Here is a 27,302-nt window from a genome sequence, read left to right as displayed (position 1 = left end):
AGGTCCAGGGACCCGGGAGCGGTGCTGATAGATGCACTAGCAGCCCCTTGGGTTTTCAACATGGCTTATGTGTTTCCACCTTTTCCGCTACTGCCTCGACTGATTGCCAAGATCAAACAGGAGAGAGCATCGGTGATTCTGATAGCGCCTGCGTGGCCACGCAGGACCTGGTATGCAGACCTAGTGGACATGTCGTCCTGTCCACCATGGTCTCTGCCTCTGAGGCAGGACCTTCTAATTCAGGGTCCTTTCAACCATCCAAATCTAATTTCTCTGAGGCTGACTGCGTGGAGGTTGAACGCTTGATTCTATCGAAGCGTGGTTTCTCGGAGTCGGTTATTGATACATTAATACAGGCTCGGAAACCTGTGACCAGAAAAATTTACCATAAGATATGGCGTAAATATTTACATTGGTGTGAATCCAAGAGTTACTCATGGAGTAAGGTTAAGATTCCTAGGATATTGTCTTTTCTACAAGAGGGTTTAGAAAAGGGTTTATTCGCTAGTTCGCTAAAGGGACAGATTTCTGCTCTGTCTATTCTTTTACACAAGCGTCTGGCAGAGAATCCAGACGTCCAGGCTTTTTGTCAGGCTTTGGCCAGGATTAAGCCTGTGTTTAAGATTGTTGCTCCTCCGTGGAGCTTAAACTTGGTTCTTAAAGTTCTTCAGGGTGTTCCGTTTGAACCCCTTCATTCCATTGATATTAAGCTTTTATCTTGGAAAGTTCTGTTTTTGATGGCTATTTCCTCGGCTCGAAGAGTCTCTGAGTTATCTGCCTTACATTGTGATTCTCCTTATCTGATCTTTCATTCAGACAAGGTAGTCTTGCGTATTAAACCTGGGTTTTTACCTAAGGTTGTTTCTAACAGGAATATCAATCAAGAGATTGTTGTTCCATCATTATGTCCTAATCCTTCTTCAAAGAAGGAACGTCTTTTGCATAATCTAGACGTGGTCCGTGCCCTGAAGTTCTACTTACAGGCAACTAAAGATTTTCGGCAAACTTCTCTGTTTGTCGTTTACTCTGGACAGAGGAGAGGTCAAAAGGCTTCGGCTACCTCTCTCTCTTTTTGGCTTCGTAGCATAATACGTTTAGCCTATGAGACTGCTGAACAGCAGCCACCTGAAAGAATTACAGCTCATTCCACTAGAGCTGTGGCTTCCACCTGGGCCTTTAAGAATGAGGCCTCTGTTGAACAGATTTGTAAGGCTGCAACTTGGTCTTCACTTCATACTTTTTCCAAATTTTCCAAATTTGACACTTTTGCTTCTTCGGAGGCTGTTTTTGGGAGAAAGGTTCTACAGGCAGTGGTTCCTTCTGTGTAATGTTCCTGCCTTGTCCCTCCCATCATCCGTGTACTTTAGCTTTGGTATTGGTATCCCATAAGTAATGGATGACCCGTGGACTGAACACACTTAACAAGAGAAAACATAATTTATGCTTACCTGATAAATTTATTTCTCTTGTAGTGTGTTCAGTCCACGGCCCGCCCTGTCTTTTTTTTGAGGCAGGTTCTAAATTTTAAATTATAACTCCAGTCACCACTGCACCCTATAGTTTCTCCTTTCTCATCTTGTTTCGGTCGAATGACTGGATATGACATGTGAGGGGAGGAGCTATATAGCAGCTCTGCTTGGGTGATCCTCTTGCAACTTCCTGTTGGGAAGGAGAATATATCCCATAAGTAATGGATGACCCGCGGACTGAACAGACTACAAGAGAAATAAATTTATCAGGTAAGCATAAATTATGTTTTTTAAACTTTGAAGGAATTGTAATAATTTTTGTTTACTGTACTTTTAGCATCACTATTATTGGGTAAATTTACCATAATCAAATAAAGGATCATATTTATTTCTTAAATAGTTTTTTTTTCCAAAAGAGAATATAAAATTAGGACTCATCAAAACATTAACATATATTGAGCCCACATATTATCACACATATTTACAGTAAGACACATTGGGAATAGCAACTTGTTTTGCGCCACCGACTACAACTAACTATAACTCTTTAAACTTTGGGATAAGTTTACTTCAGGTGTGCTAGATTCCCCACCAGCTAGACAGTCTAAACCTACCAAACAGTGATCTGAGGTTCTTTGCAGAGACTTTGCTTTTAATGTACATAGCAACGTCTAGTTACAGCCGTCTTTATATGGTTATTGGATGTTTCTGTACGTCAGAAATAAAACGCTCTTTTAACATTTAAAGAGACAGTATTAAGTGTGTTTCAGCTGTTCTTTTTTAGTTCATCCTGTATGACTGAAGATGAACAAACACACTCAAGAATAGGGTTAATTTCTCCAACATAGGTGTGTCCGGTCCACGGCGTCATCCTTACTTGTGGGATATTCTCCTCCCCAACAGGAAATGGCAAAGAGCCCAGCAAAGCTGGTCACATGATCCCTCCTAGGCTCCGCCTACCCCAGTCATTCTCTTTGCCGTTGTACAGGCAACATCTCCACGGAGATGGCTTAGAGTTTTTTAGTGTTTAACTGTAGTTTTTATTATTCAATCAAGAGTTTGTTATTTTGAAATAGTGCTGGTATGTACTATTTACTCAGAAACAGAAAAGAGATGAAGATTTCTGTTTGTATGAGGAAAATGATTTTAGCAACCGTAACTAAAATCCATGGCTGTTCCACACAGGACTGTTGAGAGCAATTAACTTCAGTTGGGGGAACAGTATGCAGTCTCTTGCTGCTTGAGGTATGACACATTCTAACAAGACGATGTAATGCTGGAAGCTGTCATTTTCCCTATGGGATCCGGTAAGCCATGTTTATTACGATCGTAAATAAGGGCTTCACAAGGGCTTATTAAGACTGTAGACTTTTCTGGGCTAAATCGATTCATTATTAACACATATTTAGCCTTGAGGAATCATTTTATCTGGGTATTTTGATATAAGAATATCGGCAGGCACTGTATTAGACACCTTATTCCTTAGGGGCTTTCCCAAAGCATAAGCAGAGCCTCATTTTCGCGCCGGTGTGGCGCACTTGTTTTTGAGAGGCATGGCATGCAGTCGCATGTGTGAGGAGCTCTGATACTTAGAAAAGACTTTCTGAAGGCGTCATTTGGTATCGTATTCCCCTTTGGGCTTGGTTGAGTCTCAGCAAAGCAGATACCAGGGACTGTAAAGGGGTTAAAGTTTAAAACGGCTCCGGTTCCGTTATTTTAAGGGTTAAAGCTTCCAAATTTGGTGTGCAATACTTTTAAGGCTTTAAGACACTGTGGTGAAAATTTGGTGAATTTTGCACAATTCCTTCATGTTTTTTCGCAATTGCAGTAATAAAGTGTGTTCAGTTTAAAATTTAAAGTGACAGTAACGGTTTTATTTCAAAACGTTTTTTGTACTTTGTTATCAAGTTTATGCCTGTTTAACATGTCTGAACTACCAGATAGACTGTGTTCTGAATGTGGGGAAGCCAGAATTCCTATTCATTTAAATAAATGTGATTTATGTGATAATGACAATGATGCCCAAGATGATTCCTCAAGTGAGGGGAGTAAGCATGGTACTGCATCATTCCCTCCTTCGTCTACACGAGTCTTGCCCACTCAGGAGGCCCCTAGTACATCTAGCGCGCCAATACTCCTTACTATGCAACAATTAACGGCTGTAATGGATAATTCTGTCAAAAACATTTTAGCCCAAATGAACACTTGTCAGCGTAAGCGCGGCTGCTCTGTTTTAGATACTGAAGAGCATGGCAACGCTGATACTAATATATCTGAAGGGCCCCTAACCCAGTCTGATGGGGCCAGGGAGGTTTTGTCTGAGGGAGAAATTACTGATTCAGGGAACATTTCTCAACAGGCTGAACCTGATGTGATTGCATTTAAATTTAAGTTGGAACATCTCCGCATTCTGCTTAAGGAGGTATTATCCACTCTGGATGATTGTGACAAGTTGGTCATCCCAGAGAAACTATGTAAAATGGACAAGTTCCTAGAGGTGCCGGGGCTCCCAGAAGCTTTTCCTATACCCAAGCGGGTGGCGGACATTGTTAATAAAGAATGGGAAAGGCCCGGTATTCCTTTCGTCCCTCCCCCCATATTTAAAAAATTGTTTCCTTTGGTCGACCCCAGAAAGGACTTATGGCAGACAGTCCCCAAGGTCGAGGGAGCGGTTTCCACTTTAAACAAACGCACCACTATACCCATAGAGGATAGTTGTGCTTTCAAAGATCCTATGGATAAAAAATTAGAAGGTTTGCTTAAAAAGATGTTTGTTCAGCAGGGTTACCTTCTACAACCAATTGCATGCATTGTCCCTGTCGCTACAGCCGCATGTTTCTGGTTCGATGAGCTGATAAAGGCGGTCGATAGTGATTCCCCTCCTTATGAGGAGATTATGGACAGAATCAATGCTCTCAAATTGGCTAATTCTTTCACCCTAGACGCCACTTTGCAATTGGCTAGGTTAGCGGCTAAGAATTCTGGGTTTGCTATTGTGGCGCGCAGAGCGCTTTGGTTGAAATCTTGGTCGGCTGATGCGTCTTCCAAGAACAAGCTACTTAACATTCCTTTCAAGGGGAAAACGCTGTTTGGCCCTGACTTGAAAGAGATTATCTCTGATATCACTGGGGGTAAGGGCCACGCCCTTCCTCAGGATCGGCCTTTCAAGGCAAAAAATAAACCTAATTTTCGTCCCTTTCGTAGAAACGGACCAGCCCGAGGTGCTACGTCCTCTAAGCAAGAGGGTAATACTTCTCAAGCCAAGCCAGCTTGGAGACCAATGCAAAGAGAACAAGGGATGGGGTTCTACTCCAATCTGTTCATAGTTCCCAAAAAAGAGGGAACGTTCAGACCAATCTTAGATCTCAAGATCTTAAACAAGTTTCTCAAGGTTCCATCGTTCAAGATGGAAACCATTCGAACTATTCTTCCTTCCATCCAGGAAGGTCAATTCATGACCACGGTGGATTTAAAGGATGCGTATCTACATATTCCTATCCACAAGGAACATCATCGGTTCCTAAGGTTCGCATTCCTGGACAAGCATTACCAGTTCGTGGCGCTTCCTTTCGGATTAGCCACTGCTCCAAGGATTTTCACAAAGGTACTAGGGTCCCTTCTAGCTGTGCTAAGACCAAGGGGCATTGCTGTAGTACCTTACTTGGACGACATTCTGATTCAAGCGTCGTCCCTTCCTCAAGCAAAGGCTCACACGGACATCGTCCTGGCCTTTCTCAGATCTCACGGATGGAAAGTGAACGTGGAAAAGAGTTCTCTATCTCCGTCAACAAGGGTTCCCTTCTTGGGAACAATAATAGACTCCTTAGAAATGAGGATATTTCTGACAGAGGCCAGAAAAACAAAGCTTCTAGACTCTTGTCGGATACTTCATTCCGTTCCTCTTCCTTCCATAGCTCAGTGCATGGAAGTGATCGGGTTGATGGTAGCGGCAATGGACATAGTTCCTTTTGCGCGCATTCATCTAAGACCATTACAACTGTGCATGCTCAGTCAGTGGAATGGGGATTATACAGACTTGTCTCCGAAGATACAAGTAAATCAGAGGACCAGAGACTCACTCCGTTGGTGGCTGTCCCTGGACAACCTGTCACGAGGGATGACATTCCGCAGACCAGAGTGGGTCATTGTCACGACCGACGCCAGTCTGATGGGCTGGGGCGCGGTCTGGGGATCCCTGAAAGCTCAGGGTCTTTGGTCTCGGGAAGAATCTCTTCTACCGATAAATATTCTGGAACTGAGAGCGATATTCAATGCTCTCAAGGCTTGGCCTCAGCTAGCGAGGGCCAAGTTCATACGGTTTCAATCAGACAACATGACAACTGTTGCGTACATCAACCATCAGGGGGGAACAAGGAGTTCCCTAGCGATGGAAGAAGTGACCAAAATCATTCTATGGGCGGAGTCTCACTCCTGCCACCTGTCCGCTATCCACATCCCAGGAGTGGAAAATTGGGAAGCGGATTTTCTGAGTCGTCAGACATTGCATCCGGGGGAGTGGGAACTCCATCCGGAAATCTTTGCCCAAGTCACTCAGCTGTGGGGCATTCCAGACATGGATCTGATGGCCTCTCGTCAGAACTTCAAAGTTCCTTGCTACGGGTCCAGATCCAGGGATCCCAAGGCGGCTCTAGTGGATGCACTAGTAGCACCTTGGACCTTCAAACTAGCTTATGTGTTCCCGCCGTTTCCTCTCATCCCCAGGCTGGTAGCCAGGATCAATCAGGAGAGGGCGTCGGTGATCTTGATAGCTCCTGCGTGGCCACGCAGGACTTGGTATGCAGATCTGGTGAATATGTCATCGGCTCCACCTTGGAGGCTGCCTTTGAGGCGGGACCTTCTTGTTCGGGGTCCGTTCGAGCGTCCGAACCTGGTTTCACTCCAGCTGGCTGCTTGGAGATTGAGCGCTTGATCTTATCGAGGCGGGGGTTCTCGGATTCTGTTGTGGATACTCTTGTTCAGGCCAGAAAGCCTGTAACTAGGAAGATTTACCACAAAATTTGGAAAAAATATATCTGTTGGTGTGAATCTAAAGGATTCCCTTGGGACAGGGTTAAGATTCCTAAGATTCTATCCTTCCTTCAAGAAGGATTGGAAAAAGGATTATCTGCAAGTTCCCTGAAGGGACAGATTTCTGCCTTGTCTGTGTTACTTCACAAAAAGCTGGCAGCTGTGCCAGATGTTCAAGCCTTTGTTCAGGCTCTGGTTAGAATTAAGCCTGTTTACAAACCTTTGACTCCTCCTTGGAGTCTCAATTTAGTTCTTTCAGTTCTTCAGGGGGTTCCGTTTGAACCCTTACATTCCGTTGATATTAAGTTATTATCTTGGAAAGTTTTGTTTTTAGTTGCAATTTCTTCTGCTAGAAGAGTTTCAGAATTATCTGCTCTGCAGTGTTCTCCTCCTTATCTGGTGTTCCATGCAGATAAGGTGGTTTTACGTACTAAACCTGGTTTTCTTCCAAAAGTTGTTTCTAACAAAAACATTAACCAGGAGATTATCGTACCTTCTCTGTGTCCGAAACCAGTTTCAAAGAAGGAACGTTTGTTGCACAATTTGGATGTTGTTCGCGCTCTAAAATTCTATTTAGATGCTACAAAGGATTTTAGACAAACATCTTCCTTGTTTGTTGTTTATTCTGGTAAAAGGAGAGGTCAAAAAGCAACTTCTACCTCTCTCTCTTTTTGGATTAAAAGCATCATCAGATTGGCTTACGAGACTGCCGGACGGCAGCCTCCCGAAAGAATCACAGCTCATTCCACTAGGGCTGTGGCTTCCACATGGGCCTTCAAGAACGAGGCTTCTGTTGATCAGATATGTAGGGCAGCGACTTGGTCTTCACTGCACACTTTTACCAAATTTTACAAGTTTGATACTTTTGCTTCTTCTGAGGCTATTTTTGGGAGAAAGGTTTTGCAAGCCGTGGTGCCTTCCATTTAGGTGACCTGATTTGCTCCCTCCCTTCATCCGTGTCCTAAAGCTTTGGTATTGGTTCCCACAAGTAAGGATGACGCCGTGGACCGGACACACCTATGTTGGAGAAAACAGAAATTATGTTTACCTGATAAATTAATTTCTCCAACGGTGTGTCCGGTCCACGGCCCGCCCTGGTTTTTTTTAATCAGGTCTGATAATTTATTTTCTTTAACTACAGTCACCACGGTACCATATGGTTTCTCCTATGCAAATATTCCTCCTTAACGTCGGTCGAATGACTGGGGTAGGCGGAGCCTAGGAGGGATCATGTGACCAGCTTTGCTGGGCTCTTTGCCATTTCCTGTTGGGGAGGAGAATATCCCACAAGTAAGGATGACGCCGTGGACCGGACACACCGTTGGAGAAAGTAATTTATCAGGTAAACATAAATTCTGTTTTTCATATTTAAAATAATGATTTTGTGTTCTATGTTTAAATTTGATTACGATTTGTTCAAATTTATTTTTCTTTTTACCCTACTCCCTCTTCGGCGCTTGCTGTTGGGAAGTCTGTTAACAATTGGCCACAAATTTCTCCTATGGGTTCTAATCGAAATTTTGTGGCCTTCATACAGTGACCTGCATGTCCTTCACACTCCCTTCAGGGTTAGGATGCTTTCTTTATTTTCCTATGAATTGGAAGCATTGCTGGAGGTCTTGCTATTCTAACGTTTTCTCCATGTTACTGAGAATTTCAGTTCCAGATGGAATTGGTGCCTTCGGCATTTCTTATATTTACAACACTGTTTTCCATGGCCGTATTAGCTAAAAGGCTGGACGATAGTCCTTTGGGGTGAAGGAGTAGTTTTCATCACTACGTAAACTTCTATACCCCTAGAGGATAATTCCAATGGCCTAAGATTCGTTATGGGCCTCACGACAGGGTTTCCAATGGTGACCGTCTGTGTACTTTCCAAGACAGCATGAAGGGTCAGCCCCCGATCCGGGAACGGTTCTAGTAGGGGGCAGACTTTCTCTCTTTGTCCAGACTTGGATAAGAGATGTTCAGGATCCCTGGACACTAGAAATTGTGTCTCTGGGTTTTCAGTTGGAGTTCAAAAATTCCTTCCCCAGAGGAAGGTTTCTTCTTTCACATTTGTCTGTCGACCAGATAAAAAGAGAGGCGTTATTATGCTGTGTAAGAGTTCTCTCCTCCATGGGAGTAATATGCCCCGTTCCAATACAGGGGCAGGGGTTTTACTCAAATCTCTTTGTAGTTCCCAAAAAAGAGGGAACGTTCCGACCCATTTTAGATCTCAAAAGTCTAAACAAGTTTCTCAGAGTTCCATCCTTCAAGATGGAAACTATTCGGACCATTCTTCCGTTGATTCGGGAGGGTCAATATATGACTACCGTGGATCTAAAGGATGCATATCTTCATCACAAGTTCCTGAGGTTTGCTTTTCTGGACAAACATTTTCAGTTTGTGGCCCTTCCTTTCGGTCTGGCCACGGTACCCAGAATTTTCACAAAGGTTCTGGGGTCTCTGCTGGCGGTTCTCAGGCCGCGGGGCATTGCAGTGGCGCCTTATCTGAACAATATTCTTATCCATGCGTCGTCTTATCAGCTAACAAAGTCTCATACCAACATTGTTCTGTCCTTTCTAAGGACTCATGGGTGAAAGGTGAATCTAGAAAAGAGTTCACTAATTCCACAGACAAGGGTTCCTTTCCTGGGAACTCTAATCAACTCTCTATCCATGAAAATCTTTTTGACGGAAGTCAGAAAGTTAAAGTTTCTGAATACATGCCGAACCCTTCAGTCCAATCCTCGGCCGTTAGTGGCTCAGTGCAAAAGTAGCTAATGTAGCTTAGTGGTTAGTTTTGTGGCTTTGCAGCACAAAGGTTGTTGGTTCGAATCCAGTTGCTGGATGACCATTTTAGATGGAGGCAATTGGATTGATCGTGGCAGCAATGGACATCATTCCGTTTGCTCGTTTTTGTCTCAGACCTCTACAACTGAGCATGCTCAGACAATGGAATGGAGATTATGCAAATTGGTGTCCTCAAATAGATCTGGATCAGGAGACAAGGGACTCTCTTCTATGGTGGTTGTCGCAGGATCATCTGTCTCAAGGGACATGCTTCCGCAGACCCTCTTGGGTGATAGTGACAACGGACACCAGCCTGATAGGATGGGGTGCAGTCTGGAACTCCTTGAAGGCTCAGGGTGTGTGGACTCGGTCGGAGTCTCTACTTCCCATCAATATTCTGGAGTTGAGAGCAATATTCAATGCGCTTCAGGCTTGGCCTCAGTTGGCTTTGGCCATATTCATCAGATTACAGTCGGACAACATCACGACTGTAGCTTACATCAATCATCAGGGAGGAACAAGGAGTTCCTTAGCGATGACAGAAGTATCCAAGATAATTCAGTGGGCGGACAACTGGGAGGCGGATTTTTTGAGCAGACAGACGTTTCATCCGGGGGAATGGGAACTCCATCCGGAGGTCTTTGTCAGCCTGGCTCTCAGATGGGGCAGGCCGGAGCTGGATCTTATGGCGTCTCGTCAGAATTCCAAGATCCCGAGATACGGATCCAGGTCCAGGGATCCTCAGGCCGAACTGATAGATGCCTTGGCCGTTCAACCTAGCTTATGTGTTCCCTCCATTTGCTCTCCTTCCCCGGGTGATTTTCTCGAGTCAAACAGGAGAGGGCTTCGGTGATCCTCATCGCTCCTGCGTGGCCTCACAGGACTTGGTATGCTGATCTGGTGGACATGTCATCTCTGCCACCGTGGAAGCTTCCATTGAGCCAGGACCTTCTCATTCAGGGACCCTTCCATCATCCGAATCTAATTCCCCTCAGCTGACTGCTTGGAGATTGAACGCTTGATTTTATCTAAGCGAGGGTTCTCTGATTCGGTCATTGATACCTTGATTCAGGCATGTAAGCCTGTTTCTAGAAAAATTTACCATAAGATATGGCGTAATTATCTTTATTGGTGTGAATCCAAAGGCTACTCATGGAGTAGGGTTAGGATTCCTAGGATTTTATCTTTTCTCCAAGAAGCATTGGAGAAATGGTTGTCAGCAAGTTCCTTACAGGGACAGATTTCTGCTTTGTCTATTTTGCTTCACAAGCGTCTGGCAGATGCTCCAGATGTTCAATCCTTTTGTCAGGCTCTGACTAGAATCAGGCCTGTGTTTAGACCAATTGCTCCTTGGAGTTTGAATTTAGTTCTTAATGTTCTTCAAGGGGTTCCGTTTGAACCTATGCATTCCATAGATATTAAGTTATTAGCTTGGAAAGTTTTAGTTTTGGTTGCTATTTCTTCTGCTCTCAGAGTTTCTGAGCTTTCAGCATTACAATGTGATTCTCCTTATCTTATTTTTCATTCCGATAAGGTAGTGTTGCGTACCAAACCTGTTTTTCTTCCTCAGGTTGTTTCAAACAAGAATGTTAATCAGGAAGTTGTTGTTCCTTCATTGTGTCCTAATCCTTCTTCTAAGAGGGAGCGTCTGTTACATAATTTGGACGTAGTTCGTAACTTGAAGTTCTACTTACAGGAGACTAAGGATTTTCGTCAATCATCTTCATTATTTGTTGTTTTTTCTGGGAATCGTAGAGGTCAGAAAGCTACGGCTACCTCTCTTTCTTTTTGGCTGAAGAGTATCATCCGTTTTTGCATATCGAACTGATGGGCAGCAGCCTCCTGAACGGATTACGGCTCATTCCACTAGGCCTGTGGCCTCCTCTTGGGCATTTAAAATGATGCTTCTGTTGCACAGATTTGCAAGGCTGCAACTTGGTCGTCTCTTGTAAAAGAAAAGGAAATTTATGTTTACCTGTTAAATTTGTTTCTTTTACGATACGAGTCCACGGCCCACCCTGTTTTTCTAAGACAGGTCTTTCTTTTTGTTAAACTTCAGTCACCTCTGCACCTTGGCTTTTCCTTTCTCTTCCTAACTTCGGTCGAATGACTGGAGTGGGAGGGAAGGGAGGAGCTATATATACAGCTTTGCTATGGGGCTCTTTGCCTCCTCCTGCTGACCAGGAGGCAATATCCCATAAGTAAGGATGAAATCCGTGGACTCGTCGTATCGTAAAAGAAACACATTTATCAGGTAAGCATAAATTTCCTTTTTCAAGAATGAGTGCCCAGTTTTTAAAAATCCTATTAAAAACAGGGGCACTTTCATTCATGAAATTTTACATTTCACCCGTTTTGTTAAAATACTTACCTTTTCTTCTTGAAGCCGGAGAAGCGATTACCCCTCCTGTCGCTCGTCACTTCATACGTCAGAAATGACGAATCCGGCTTCCTCCAAACACGGCGTTGCCTCGGGCAATGATTCCCCTGGGGGGGAAGCCGTGATTGGAGTATGCCGTATACGTCATTGCTGATGTAAGAAGAGACAAGCGGCAAGAGGGGGAATCGCTTCTCCGGCTTCAAGAAGTATTTTAACAAAACGGGTGAAATGTAAACTTTCATGAATTAAAGTGCCCCTGTTTTTAATAGTATTCGTAAAAACCGGGCACTCATTCTTGAAAGTTGACATTCACTTGAAGTATAGCTGACTGTATAGCTCAATAAATTGTTTGCATACAAATCAAAACATTAAAAAATGTTTCATGTCCAAGCTTCTGAGGCGAATCCTAGAGAACTCTTCAAATTTGGAAAGCTGATCACTAAACATTTTTGTACTCTTTGATAAGTTGGAGGTTAATTGTATTTTCTTGATATAAAACTGATGTGTTCTTGCTGATTTCTAGATTTTGTTTTTTATAATAATTTTTTTTTTGTCCCAAAGGGTATGAGAAATACAACACTATTCGAGCTGACCCAACTTTGTGTTTCCTGGAACGAGCTGGAAAGCCAGATGAAAAGGCTGTAGCAGCAGAGCAAAGAGCGAATGACTACATGGACGGGTAAAATGTGATGTTAAACCTTAAACCATGTAGGATGACATTTTAGTATAAAAAATAAATTCCCTTAGGTTACTGTGGGCTTGATTATCTAAAGCTAATTGCACTCTTGGAACACCACTTTTATCCTCTAGGTGAGGATACAGCCATTGATTGGAGCATACACATGTATGCCTGCTCTTCATTAGCTTACGAGCTGTATCCTTATACAGAGCAGCACAGGAGTACAGCTTTGAATATATATTTAAAGGGACACTAAAGTCAAAAATTAAAATTTCAGATACAGCATACAGTTTAAAATAACTTTCCAATGTACTCCTGTTAGAAATTGTGATTTGTTCTTTTGACATCCTTTGTTGAAGAGCATACCTAAGAAGGCTCAGGAATTGTGTTCGCTACAATATATACAAATTTTTGCAAACATTGTCACAAACTGTGCATCCGTAAAATGCTAGACACGTACATGCTACTGAGCCTTTCTAAGTATGCTCTTCAGCAAATTTGAGAATAGTAAATCAGAAAGTTTTTTTTTAAATTGCATGCTCTGTCTAAGCCATGCAAGTTTACTTTTAACCTATGTTCTTTAATCCCCTTGCAGTGTTTTGACTTTACTACCTTTTCTCCAACATAGGTGTGTCCGGTCCACGGCGTCATCCTTACTTGTGGGATATTCTCTTCCCCAACAGGAAATGGCAAAGAGCCCAGCAAAGCTGGTCACATGATCCCTCCTAGGCTCCGCCTACCCCAGTCATTCTCTTTGCCGTTGTACAGGCAACATCTCCACGGAGATGGCTTAGAGTTTTTTAGTGTTTAACTGTAGTTTTTTTTATTCAATCAAGAGTTTGTTATTTTAAAATAGTGCTGGTATGTACTATTTACTCTGAAACAGAAAAGAGATGAAGATTTCTGTTTGTAAGAGGAAAATGATTTTAGCAACCGTTACTAAAATCCATGGCTGTTCCACACAGGACTGTTGAGAGGAATTAACTTCAGTTGGGGGAACAGTGAGCAGTCTTTTGCTGCTTGAGGTATGACACATTCTAACAAGACGATGTAATGCTGGAAGCTGTCATTTTCCCTATGGGATCCGGTAAGCCATTTTTATTCAGACAGTAAATAAGGGCTTCACAAGGGCTTATTAAGACTGTAGACATTTTCTGGGCTAAATCGATTCATATATACACATATTTAGCCTTGAGGAATCATTTAATCTGGGTATTTTTGTAAAATAATATCGTCAGGCACTGTTTTAGACACCTTATTCTCTAGGGGCTTTCCCTAATCATAGGCAGAGCCTCATTTTCGCGCCGGTATTGCGCACTTGTTTTTGAGAAGCATGACATGCAGTCGCATGTGTGAGGAGCTCTGATACATAGAAAAGACTTTCTGAAGGCGTCATTTGGTATCGTATTCCCCTTTGGGCTTGGTTGGGTCTCAGCAAAGCAGATACCAGGGACTGTAAAGGGGTTAAAGATAAAAACGGCTCCGGTTCCGTTATTTTAAGGGTTAAAGCTTCCAAATTTGGTGTGCAATACTTTTAAGGCTTTAAGACACTGTGGTGAAATTTTGGTGAATTTTGAACAATTCCTTCATACTTTTTCGCAATTGCAGTAATAAAGTGTGTTCAGTTTAAAATTTAAAGTGACAGTAACGGTTTTATTTTAAAACGTTTTTTGTACTTTGTTATCAAGTTTATGCCTGTTTAACATGTCTGAACTACCAGATAGACTGTGTTCTGAATGTGGGGAAGCCAAGGTTCCTTCTCATTTAAATAGATGTGATTTATGTGACACTGAAAATGATGCCCAAGATGATTCCTCAAGTGAGGGGAGTAAGCATGGTACTGCATCATTCCCTCCTTCGTCTACACCAGTCTTGCCCACTCAGGAGGCCCCTAGTACATCTAGCGCGCCAATACTCCTTACTATGCAACAATTAACGGCTGTAATGGATAATTCTATCAAAAACATTTTAGCCAAAATGCCCACTTATCAGCGCAAGCGCGACTGCTCTGTTTTAGATACTGAAGAGCATGGGGACGCTGATGATAATGGTTCTGAAATGCCCCTACACCAGTCTGAGGGGGCCAGGGAGGTTTTGTCTGAGGGAGAAATTTCAGATTCAGGGAAAATTTCTCAACAAGCTGAACCCGATGTGATTACATTTAAATTTAAGTTGGAACATCTCCGCGCTCTGCTTAAGGAGGTATTATCCACTCTGGATGATTGTGAGAATTTGATCATCCCAGAGAAACTATGTAAAATGGACAAGTTCCTAGAGGTCCCGGGGCTCCCAGAAGCTTTTCCTATACCCAAGCGGGTGGCGGACATTGTAAATAAAGAATGGGAAAGGCCCGGTATACCTTTCGTCCCTCCCCCCATATTTAAAAAATTGTTTCCTATGGTCGACCCCAGAAAGGACTTATGGCAGACAGTCCCCAAGGTCGAGGGAGCGGTTTCTACTTTAAACAAACGCACCACTATACCCATAGAAGATAGTTGTGCTTTCAAAGATCCTATGGATAAAAAATTAGAAGGTTTGCTTAAAAAGATGTTTGTTCAGCAAGGTTACCTTCTACAACCAATTTCATGCATTGTCCCTGTCACTACAGCCGCGTGTTTCTGGTTCGATGAGCTAGTAAAGGCGATCGATAGTGATTCTCCTCCTTATGAGGAGATTATGGACAGAATCCGTGCTCTCAAATTGGCCAATTCTTTCACCCTAGACGCCACTTTGCAATTGGCTAGGTTAGCGGCGAAAAATTCTGGGTTTGCTATTGTGGCGCGCAGAGCGCTTTGGTTGAAATCTTGGTCAGCGGATGCGTCTTCCAAGAACAAACTACTTAACATTCCTTTCAAGGGGAAAACGCTGTTTGGCCCTGACTTGAAAGAGATTATCTCTGATATCACTGGGGGTAAGGGCCACGCCCTTCCTCAGGATAGGTCTTTCAAGGCCAAAAATAAACCTAATTTTCGTCCCTTTCGTAGAAACGGACCAGCCCCAAGTGCTACGTCCTCTAAGCAAGAGGGTAATACTTCTCAAGCCAAGCCAGCCTGGAGACCAATGCAAGGCTGGAACAAGGGAAAGCAGGCCAAGAAACCTGCCACTGCTACCAAGACAGCATGAAATGTTGGCCCCCGATCCGGGACCGGATCTGGTGGGGGGCAGACTCTCTCTCTTTGCTCAGGCTTGGGCAAGAGATGTTCTGGATCCTTGGGCACTAGAAATAGTCTCCCAAGGTTATCTTCTGGAATTCAAGGGGCTTCCCCCAAGGGGGAGGTTCCACAGGTCTCAATTGTCTTCAGACCATATAAAGAGACAGGCATTCTTACATTGTGTAGAAGACCTGTTAAAAATGGGAGTGATTCATCCTGTTCCATTAGGAGAACAAGGGATGGGGTTCTACTCCAATCTGTTCATAGTTCCCAAAAAAGAGGGAACGTTCAGACCAATCTTAGATCTCAAGATCTTAAACAAGTTTCTCAAGGTTCCATCGTTCAAAATGGAAACCATTCGAACAATTCTTCCTTCCATCCAGGAAGGTCAATTCATGACCACGGTGGATTTAAAGGATGCGTATCTACATATTCCTATCCACAAGGAACATCATCGGTTCCTAAGGTTCGCATTCCTGGACAAGCATTACCAGTTCGTGGCGCTTCCTTTCGGATTAGCCACTGCTCCAAGGATTTTCACAAAGGTACTAGGGTCCCTTCTAGCGGTACTAAGACCAAGGGGCATTGCAGTAGTTCCTTACTTGGACGACATTCTGATTCAAGCGTCGTCCCTTCCTCAAGCAAAGGCTCACACGGACATAGTCCTGGCCTTTCTCAGATCTCACGGATGGAAAGTGAACGTGGAAAAGAGTTCTCTATCTCCGTCGACAAGGGTTCCCTTCTTGGGAACAATAATAGACTCCTTAGAAATGAGGATTTTTCTGACAGAGGCCAGAAAAACAAAACTTCTAAACTCTTGTCAAACACTTCATTCCGTTCCTCTTCCTTCCATAGCGCAGTGCATGGAAGTAATAGGTTTGATGGTAGCGGCAATGGACATAGTTCCTTTTGCGCGCATTCATCTAAGACCATTACAACTGTGCATGCTCAGTCAGTGGAATGGGGACTATACAGACTTGTCTCCGAAGATACAAGTAAATCAGAGGACCAGAGACTCACTCCGTTGGTGGCTGTCCCTGGACAACCTGTCACAAGGGATGACCTTCCGCAGACCAGAGTGGGTCATTGTCACGACCGACGCCAGTCTGATGGGCTGGGGCGCGGTCTGGGGACCCCTGAAAGCTCAGGGTCTTTGGTCTTGGGAAGAATCTCTTCTACCGATAAATATTCTGGAACTGAGAGCGATATTCAATGCTCTCAAGGCTTGGCCTCAGCTAGCAAAGGCCAAGTTCATACGGTTTCAATCAGACAACATGACGACTGTTGCGTACATCAACCATCAGGGGGGAACAAGGAGTTCCCTGGCGATGGAAGAAGTGACCAAAATCATTCAATGGGCGGAGACTCACTCCTGCCACCTATCTGCAATCCACATCCCAGGAGTGGAAAATTGGGAAGCGGATTTTCTGAGTCGTCAGACATTACATCCGGGGGAGTGGGAACTCCATCCGGAAATCTTTGCCCAAATTACTCAACTGTGGGGCATTCCAGACATGGATCTGATGGCCTCTCGTCAGAACTTCAAGGTTCCTTGCTACGGGTCCAGATCCAGGGATCCCAAGGCGACTCTAGTAGATGCACTAGTAGCACCTTGGACCTTCAAACTAGCTTATGTATTCCCGCCGTTTCCTCTCATCCCCAGGCTGGTAGCCAGGATCAATCAAGAGAGGGCGTCGGTGATCTTGATAGCTCCTGCGTGGCCACGCAGGACTTGGTATGCAGATCTGGTGAATATGTCATCGGCTCCACCATGGAAGCTACCTTTGAGACGAGACCTTCTTGTTCAAGGTCCGTTCGAACATCCGAATCTGATCTCACTCCAGCTGACTGCTTGGAGATTGAACGCTTGATCTTATCAAAACGAGGGTTCTCAGATTCTGTTATTGATACTCTTGTTCAGGCCAGAAAGCCTGTAACTAGAAAAATTTACCACAAAATATGGAAAAAATATATCTGTTGGTGTGAATCTAAAGGATTCCCTTGGGACAAGGTAAAGATTCCTAAGATTCTATCCTTTCTTCAAGAAGGATTGGAGAAAGGATTATCTGCAAGTTCCTTGAAGGGACAGATTTCTGCCTTGTCTGTGTTACTTCACAAAAAGCTGGCAGCTGTGCCAGATGTTCAAGCCTTTGTTCAGGCTCTGGTTAGAATCAAGCCTGTTTACAAACCTTTGACTCCTCCTTGGAGTCTCAACCAGTTTCGAAGAAGGAACGTTTGTTGCACAATTTGGATGTTGTTCGCGCTCTAAAATTCTATTTAGATGCTACAAAGGATTTTAGACAAACATCTTCCTTGTTTGTTGTTTATTCTGGTAAAAGGAGAGGTCAAAAAGCAACTTCTACCTCTCTCTCTTTTTGGATTAAAAGCATCATCAGATTGGCTTATGTGACTGCCGGACGGCAGCCTCCTGAAAGAATCACAGCTCATTCCACTAGGGCTGTGGCTTCCACATGGGCCTTCAAGAACGAGGCTTCTGTTGATCAGATATGTAGGGCAGCGACTTGGTCTTCACTGCACACTTTTACCAAATTTTACAAGTTTGATACTTTTGCTTCTTCTGAGGCTATTTTTGGGAGAAAGGTTTTGCAAGCCGTGGTGCCTTCCATTTAGGTGACCTGATTTGCTCCCTCCCTTCATCCGTGTCCTAAAGCTTTGGTATTGGTTCCCACAAGTAAGGATGACGCCGTGGACCGGACACACCTATGTTGGAGAAAACAGAATTTATGTTTACCTGATAAATTACTTTCTCCAACGGTGTGTCCGGTCCACGGCCCGCCCTGGTTTTTTAATCAGGTCTGATAATTTATTTTCTTTAACTACAGTCACCACGGTATCATATGGTTTCTCCTATGCAAATATTCCTCCTTAACGTCGGTCGAATGACTGGGGTAGGCGGAGCCTAGGAGGGATCATGTGACCAGCTTTGCTGGGCTCTTTGCCATTTCCTGTTGGGGAAGAGAATATCCCACAAGTAAGGATGACGCCGTGGACAGGACACACCGTTGGAGAAAGTAATTTATCAGGTAAACATAAATTCTGTTTTATTCCCTTTGCAGGCGTTTAGCACTTAATAAAATAAACACATTTGTTTAAAAATAAAATGTCAAACAGAATAAAATGTTAGACTGCCCCTTTGAAAGCACATTAAACACTAAATACACTTTAGAAGCACTGTATTGAGGTTATTCCCCACCTTCTATCTCTTATTATATTCCAGTGCTGAACTAGGTTCCAAAATGGCAGCACCTATGATTAGAGGGAGGTGCATGAAATGTGTTTAGTGTCCCTTTAATTTTGTGCAGCTTGATTATTTGAGAATAACCTGAACTGTTTTCTTACAGTGATGTTGAAGATCCTGAATACAAGCCAGCACCTGCATTATTTAAAGATGATATGGAGGTAAAGTCAAAGCTATAAATACATTCTACGGAAATTTGTAAGAGCAGAACCTTTTTCAGTTAAGGTTTAACCTATGCATATGCCAGTAAACAACTGGTGAATTCTGACAAACGCTATCTTACTTAGTTTCCCTTAGGAAAACATTTTTACAATTTGCTTTTGTTTGTGTAAAATATTCTGAGGATTGTTTTCTCTTGTTAAGTGTATTCAGTCCACGGGTCATCCATTACTTATGGGATATATTCCCTTCCCAACAGGAAGTTGCAAGAGGATCACCCAAAGCAGAGCTGCTATATAGCTCCTCCCCTCACGTGTCATATCCAGTCATTCTCTTGCAACTCAACATAGATGGAGGTCGCGAAAGGAGAGTAGTGTTTTATACTTAATTATATCTTCAAACAAAAGTTTGTTATTTTTAAATGGCACCGGAGTGTGCTGTTTTTTTCCTCAGGCAGTATTTGGAAGAAGAATCTGCCTGCATTTTCTATGATCTTAGCAGACGTAACTAAGATCCACTGGCTGTTCTCGCACATTCTGAGGAGTGGGGTAACTTCAGAAAGGGAATAGCGTGCGGGGTCCCCTGCAGATAAGGTATGTGCAGTAAATATTTTTCTAAGGAATGGAATTGACTAAGAAAATACTGCTGATACCGATGTTATGTAAGTACAGCCTTAAATGCAGTGGAAGTGACTGGTATCAGGCTGATTAATGTATATACAGTAAAGTAATTTTCTAGGAATGGAATTTGACTAAGAAAATGCTGCTATTACTGAAGTAATGTAATAAGTCTTAAATGCAGTATAAGGACTGGTATCAGACTTATCAATAGAGATACATACTCTTTAAAAAAAAAAAAGAAAAAGATGTTTAAAACGGTTGCTGGCATGTTTAATCGTTTTTGTGAGGTACTTTGGTGATAAAATTTATTGGGGCATGAATTTTCCACAAGGCTGACTTATATTTCTGCATGGAAACAGTTAACTGAGGCTTCCCACTGTTGTAATATGAGTGGGAGGGGCCTATTTTAGCGCTTTTTTGCGCAGTAAAAATTCAGTCTCTGTCTTCCTATTTCTTCCTGCATGACACAGGACGTCTCTAGAGAGCTCAGGGGACTTCAAAAGTCATTTTGAGGGAAGTAATCAGTCACAGCAGACCTGTGACAGTGTGTTTGACTGTGTTAAAAAACGTTTTTTTCTATATTATTATCCGTTTTGGGTATTAAGGGGTTAATCATCCATTTGCAAGTGGGTGCAATGCTCTGCTAACAATACATTTACTGTGAAAATTTGGTTGCTATAACTGATTTGGTTCATTGTTTTTTCAACTGTGACAATTTTTTGTGCTTCTTAAAGGCGCAGTAACGTTTTATTTAGTGCTTGTAAATTTATTTCAAAAGTGTTTTCCAAGCTTGCTAGTCTCATTGCTAGTCTGTTTAAACATGTCTGACACAGATGAATCTGTTTGTTCATTATGTTTGAAGGCCAGTGTGGAGCCCCATAGAAATATGTGTACTAAATGTTTTGATTTCACTTTAAATAATAAAGGTCAGTCTTTATCTATAAAAGAATTATCACCAGACGACGAGGGGGAAGTTATGCCGACTAACTCTCCTCACGTGTCAGTACCTTCACCTCCCGCTCAGGAGGCGCGTGATATTGTGGCGCCAAGTACATCAGGGATGCCCATACAAATCACTTTACAAGACATGGCCACTATTATGAATAATACCCTGACAGAAGTATTATCTAAATTGCCAGAATTAAGAGGCAAGCGCGATTGCTCTGGGATAAGGACAGAGCGCGCTGGTGCTGTGAGAGCCATGTCTGATACTGAGTCACAGTTTGCAGAACATGAGGACGGAGAGCTTCATTCTGTGGGTGACGGATCTGATCCAGGGAAACCGGATTCAGAGATTTCTAATTTTAAATTTAAGCTTGAGAACCTCCGTGTATTGCTAGGGGAGGTTTTAGCGGCTCTGAATGACTGTAATACAGTTGCAATTCCAGAGAAATTATGTAGGCTGGATAGATACTATGCGGTGCCAGTGTGTACTGACGTTTTTCCTATACCTAAAAGGCTTACAGAAATTATTATCAAGGAGTGGGATAGACCTGGTGTGCCCTTTTCCCCACCTCCTATATTTAGGAAAATGTTTCCAATAGACGCCACTACACGGGACTTATGGCAAACGGTCCCCAAGGTGGAGGGAGCAGTTTCTACTTTAGCTAAGCATACCACTATCCCGGTGGAGGATAGTTGTGCTTTTTCGGATCCAATGGATAAAAAAATTAGAAGGTTACCTTAAGAAAATGTTCGTTCAACAAGGTTTTATCTTACAGCCCCTTGCATGCATTGCGCCTGTCACTGCTGCTGCGGCATTCTGGTTTGAGTCTCTGGAAGAGGCCATTCACTCAGCTCCATTGGATGAAATCATGGACAAGCTTAAAGCACTTAAAGTGAAGGTCAATTTTAACTAAATGCACAGCAACTATGTTAACCTTATAATCTATGTATTATAGTCGCTAACATTATTTTTTTAAAAAGTCCATTATTTATAATAAAATTTGATATATATAATACCGCCGTTTCTTATGTTTACTCCTCCCCCGCTCCACTTCCTTCTTTGGCACTAGTGACGTAGCGAGCGTTTCAACAAGCCCGCTGCATCACTTCCAAGCTCGTGCACAACACCATTTTCAAAATGCGCATGCTTAGTTTAGCCGCATTCGTGCATGCGTAGCAATTTGAAGGACGTAGCAGTGTTACATTGCATTCACACGAAAGTAAACAATAATTCGTTATTAATACACATAAGCTAATAATCAATGTAAAAACATATACGTATTTTGCTGCATCTGGTGACATGATATTTACCCCGTTTCGATGAGTACAACAGGCAATGTTATTTTATTATGCAATCATACAGCGGAATACGCATGCGCATATCATGCACGAGCATGAAGTCGGTGACGAGAGCTGCAATTACACGCATGCGCAATAGTTAAAGATGACGTGGGTAAAAAGGGGCAGGACGCCCCGGGGGAAGAAAAGGAATTGGCTTTAATATTTAGAAAAACTGTCAATCAAATGTGGGAAGATATCGGGCGGACAATTGCGGTAAAACAGAGGGTAATTTTAAATTAAAAATTAAAATGACACAAATATTAACGTTTTTGATGAATGAACATCATGCTAATTTTACATGTACTTGATAAAAGTGTAAACGAGTGAGCCGGACTTGACCTTCACTTTAAGCTAGCTAATGCATTTGTTTCTGATGCCATTGTACATTTAACTAAACTAACGGCTAAGAACTCCGGATTCGCCATCCAGGCGCTGAGAGCGCTATGGCTTAAATCTTGGTCAGCTGACGTGACTTCTAAATCTAAATTGCTTAATATTCCTTTCAAGGGGCAAACCTTATTCGGGCCGGCTTGAAGGAAATTATCGCTGTCATTACTGGAGGTAAGGGTCATACCCTTCCTCAGGACAGGGCCAAATCAAAGGCCAAACAGTCTAATTTTCGTGCTTTTCGAAACTTCAAGGCAGGAGCAGCATCAACTTCCTCCGCTCCAAAACAGGAAGGAACTGTTGCTCGTTACAGACAGGCCTGGAAAAATAATCAGTCCTGGAACAAGGGCAAGCAGGCCAGAAAACCTACTACTGCCCCTAAGACAGCATGAAGGGATTGCCTCCTATCTGGAAACGGATCTAGTGGGGGGCAGACTTTCTCTCTTCGCCCAGGCGTGGGCAAGAGATGTCCAGGATCCCTGGGCGTTGGAGATCATATCCCAGGGATATCTTCTGGACTTCAAAGCTTCTCCTCCACAAGGGAGATTTCATCTTTCAAGGTTATCAGCAAACCAAATAAAGAAAGAGGCATTTCTACGCTGTGTACAAGACCTCCTTATAATGGGGGTGATCCACCCAGTTCCGCGGACGGAACAAGGGCAAGGGTTTTACTCAAATCTGTTCGTGGTTCCCAAGAAAGAGGGAACCTTCAGACCAATCTTGGACCTAAAGATCTTAAACAAATTCCTAAGAGTTCCATCATTCAAAATGGAAACTATTCGAACCATCCTACCCATGATCCAAGAGGGTCAGTACATGACCACAGTGGACTTAAAGGATGCCTACCTTCACATACCGATTCACAAAGATCATTATCGGTACCTAAGATTTGCCTTCCTAGACAGGCATTACCAGTTTGTAGCTCTGCCCTTCGGGTTAGCTACGGCCCCGAGAATCTTTACAAAGGTTCTGGGCTCACTTCTGGCGGTTCTACGACCGCGAGGCATAGCAGTGGCTCCGTATCTAGACGACATCCTGATACAGGCATCAAGCTTTCAAATTGCCAAGTCTCATACAGAGATAGTTCTGGCATTTCTGAGGTCGCATGGGTGGAAGGTGAACGTGGAAAAGAGTTCTCTATCACCACCCACAAGAGTCTCCTTCCTAGGGACTCTTATAGATTCGGTAGAGATGAAAATTTACCTGACGGAGTCCAGGTTGTCAAAACTTCTAAATGCTTGCCGTGTCCTTCATTCCATTCCACGCCCGTCAGTGGCTCAGTGCATGGAAGTAATCGGCTTATTGGTAGCAGCAATGGACATAGTGCCATTTGCGCGCCTGCATCTCAGACCGCTGCAGTTATGCATGCTAGGTCAGTGGAATGGGGATTACTCAGATTTGTCCCCTCTGCTAAATCTGGATCAAGAAACCAGAGATTCTCTTCTCTGGTGGCTTTCTCAGGTCCATCTGTCCAAGGGCATGACCTTTCGCAGGCCAGAGTGGACGATTGTAACAACAGATGCCAGCCTTCTAGGTTGGGGCGCAGTCTGGAACTCCCTGAAGGCTCAGGGATCGTGGACTCAGGAGGAGAAACTCTGGAATATTCTGGAATTAAGAGCAATATTCAAGACTCTTCTAGCTTGGCCTCAGTTAGCAACACTGAGGTTCATCAGATTTCAGTCGGACAACATCACGACTGTGGGAACCAGGAGTTCCCTAGCGATGTTAGAAGTCTCAAAGATAATTCGCTGGGCAGAGTTTCACTCTTGCCACCTGTCAGCGATCCACATCCCAGGCGTGGAGAACTGGGAGGCGGACTTTCTAAGTCGCCAGACCTTTCATCCGGGGGAGTGGGAACTTCATCCGGAGGTGTTCGCTCAACTGATTCGTCGTTGGGGCAAACCAGATCTGGATCTCATGGTGTCTCGCCAGAACGCCAAGCTTCCTCGTTACGGATCCAGGTCCAGAGACCCGGGAGCGGCGCTGATAGATGCTCTAGCAGCCCCTTGGGTCTTCAACATAGCTTATGTGTTTCCACCATTTCCGCTGCTGCCTCGACTGATTGCCAAGATCAAACAGGAGAGAGCATCAGTGATTCTGATAGCGCCTGCGTGGCCACGCAGGTCCTGGTACGCAGACCTAGTGGACATGTCGTCCTATCCACCATGGTCTCTACCTCTGAGGCAGGACTTTCTAATACAAGGTCCTTTCAACCATCCAAATCTAATTTCTCTGAGGCTGACTGCATGGAGATTGAACGCTTGATCTTATCCAAGCGTGGCTTCTCAGAGTCAGTTATTGATACTTTAATACAGGCTCGGAAGCCTGTTACCAGAAAAATCTATCATAAGATATGGCGTAAATACTTATATTGGTGCGAATCCAAGAGTTACTCATGGAGTAAGGTTAGGATTCCTAGGATATTGTCCTTTCTACAAGAGCGTTTGGAAAAGGGCTTATCTGCTAGTTCGTTGAAGGGACAGATTTCTGCTCTGTCTATTCTTTTGCACAAGCGTCTGGCAGAAGTTCCAGACGTCCAGGCTTTTTGTCAGGCTTTGGCTAGGATTAAGCCTGTGTTTAAATCTGTTGCTCCTCCGTGGAGCTTAAACTTGGTTCTTAAAGTTCTTCAGGGTGTTCCGTTTGAACCCCTTCATTCCATTGATATTAAGCTTTTATCTTGGAAAGTTCTGTTTTTGATGGCTATTTCCTCGGCTCGAAGAGTCTCTGAGTTATCGGCCTTACATTGTGATTCTCCTTATCTGGTTTTCCATTCAGACAAGGTAGTTCTGCGTACTAAACCTGGGTTTTTACTTAAGGTAGTTTCTAACAGGAATATCAATCTAGAGATTGTTGTCCCATCATTGTGCCCTAATCCTTGTTCAAAGAAGGAACGTCTTTTGCATAATCTGGACGTAGTCCGTGCATTGAAATTCTATTTACAGGCAACTAAAGATTTTCGTCAAACTTCTTCCCTGTTTGTCGTTTATTCTGGGCAGAGGAGAGGTCAAAAAGCTTCGGCAATCTCTCTCTCTTTTTGGCTTCGTAGTATAATACGTTTAGCCTATGAAACTGCTGGACAGCAGCCCCCTGAAAGAATTACAGCTCATTCAACTAGAGCTGTGGCTTCCACCTGGGCCTTTAAGAATGAGGCCTCTGTTGAACAGATTTGCAAGGCTGCGACTTGGTCTTCGCTTCACACCTTTTCGAAATTTTACAAATTTGACACTTTTGCTTCTTCGGAGGCTGTTTTTGGGAGAAAGGTTCTACAGGCAGTGGTTCCTTCCGTTTAAGTTCCTGCCTTGTCCCTCCCTTCATCCGTGTACTTAGCTTTGGTATTGGTATCCCATAAGTAATGGATGACCCGTGGACTGAATACACTTAACAAGAGAAAACATAATTTATGCTTACCTGATAAATTTATTTCTCTTGTAGTGTATTCAGTCCACGGCCCGCCCTGTCTTTTTAAGGCAGATCTAAATTTTAATTAAAACATTCAGTCACCACTGCACCCTATGGTTTCTCCTTTCTTGTCTTGTTTCGGTTGAATGACTGGATATGACACGTGAGGGGAGGAGCTATATAGCAGCTCTGCTTTGGGTGATCCTCTTGCAACTTCCTGTTGGGAAGGGAATATATCCCATAAGTAATGGATGACCCGTGGACTGAATACACTACAAGAGAAATAAATTTATCAGGTAAGCATAAATTATGTTTTTTAATGCTTCCTTGAGAGTTTGACTTTGCACTTCAGTATTCTGTAGTTTGCCTGACCATCTACATACTACACAGTGATTGCTTAGAGCATAAAACCATGCATAGCTATCTTTAGTTGGACGTGAGCTTAACATACACACTAGAGAGTTTTAAGTGGTTTAATTTTGATCTGCAAACCTCTTTACAGTGGGCAGACAAGGTAACACGTTTCATTTCTTTTAAAACATTGAGGCCCAAATTACAGTTAGTGGAGTGCTATTGATCGAGCAGGGTACACTAGCAATACAACAGACCAGCGCTAAGAATAGCACACAATCTGAAATTACAAGTGAATGGTTAAAAAGTGTTAAATATGATATATGGTATATGTCAAGGCATTAGACTGGGAAGAATGTAAAGGTGTATATGTGTGGATTTGTGTGTGTGTGTGTGTGTATATATATATATATATATGTGTGTGTGTGTGTGTGTGTGTGTGTGTGTGTGTATGCTTATGTATGTGTACTTACACATGTATATGTACACACCCATACACATACATACACAAATAAACATACACACATATATACACCTTTGCACCCTTCTCAGTCAAACACCTTGTCATATACCGTCTCCCTGTAAATCACTGTTATTTATATAGATATATATTTCTGCTGGGGGCATTTTAGTGTACCTTTGGGTTAGCACTCAAGCAAAAGCCAGGACCTTAGTTTTGTAGTGCGCCCCATTGAAGTCTGTTAGGTGATGAATTTAGCATTACAGATGTAGCTTTTCCAAGGCTTTCGCTTAAGCAATACCATTTTACTTTCAACCTGTAATTTAAGTGCAAGAATAAGAGGATCACTATTGATTTAACTTGTGCGGTATTAGTGCTTAAAGGTACATGAAACCCAAAAATGTTCTGTCATGATTCAGATAGAGAATACAATTTTAAACAACTTCATCACTGTATCATTTGTTGAAGGAGCAGCAATGCACTACTAGTTTCTAACTGAACACATGGGTGAGCCAATCACATTCAATATATATATGCAGCCACCAATCAACAGCTAGAACCTAGTTTCTCTGCTGCTCATGAACTTGCCTAGATAAACCTTTCAGCAAATGATAACAAGAGAAGGAAGCAAATTAAATAAAAGAAGTAAATTGGAAAGTTGTTTAAAATTGTATTCTCTATCTGAATCATCAAAGAAAAAAAAATGGGTTTCATGTCCCTTTAACCCCTTAATGACCACAGCACTTTTCCATTTTCTGACCGTTTGGGACCAAGGCTATTTTTACATTTCTGCAGTGTTTGTGTTTAGCTGTAATTTTCCTCTTACTCATTTACTGTACCCACACATATTATATACCGTTTTTCTCGCCATTAAATGGACTTTCTAAAGATACCATTA

The 27,302-nt window shown here is 43.0% G+C and overlaps 1 protein-coding gene across 10 annotated transcripts in view; it reads left to right on the top strand.

The window, feature by feature from the left end:
* Positions 1-27,302, top strand: part of CHD9 (chromodomain helicase DNA binding protein 9) — a 648,673-nt gene that overhangs the window by 513,749 nt on the left and 107,622 nt on the right. For all 10 annotated transcript variants that reach the window (XM_053699504.1, XM_053699510.1, XM_053699505.1 and 7 more), the window contains 2 exons: positions 12,214-12,331; positions 18,846-18,903. In XM_053699504.1, the coding sequence (XP_053555479.1) occupies positions 12,214-12,331; positions 18,846-18,903 (176 nt within the window). The remainder of the gene's footprint in view (positions 1-12,213; positions 12,332-18,845; positions 18,904-27,302) is intronic.

Source organism: Bombina bombina, chromosome 1 (genome assembly GCF_027579735.1).
Source record: "Bombina bombina isolate aBomBom1 chromosome 1, aBomBom1.pri, whole genome shotgun sequence".
In the NCBI taxonomy this organism is placed as follows: domain Eukaryota; kingdom Metazoa; phylum Chordata; class Amphibia; order Anura; family Bombinatoridae; genus Bombina; species Bombina bombina.
Note: the sequence above shows the minus strand (reverse complement) of the source record. Positions and strands in the feature narration are given on the sequence as shown.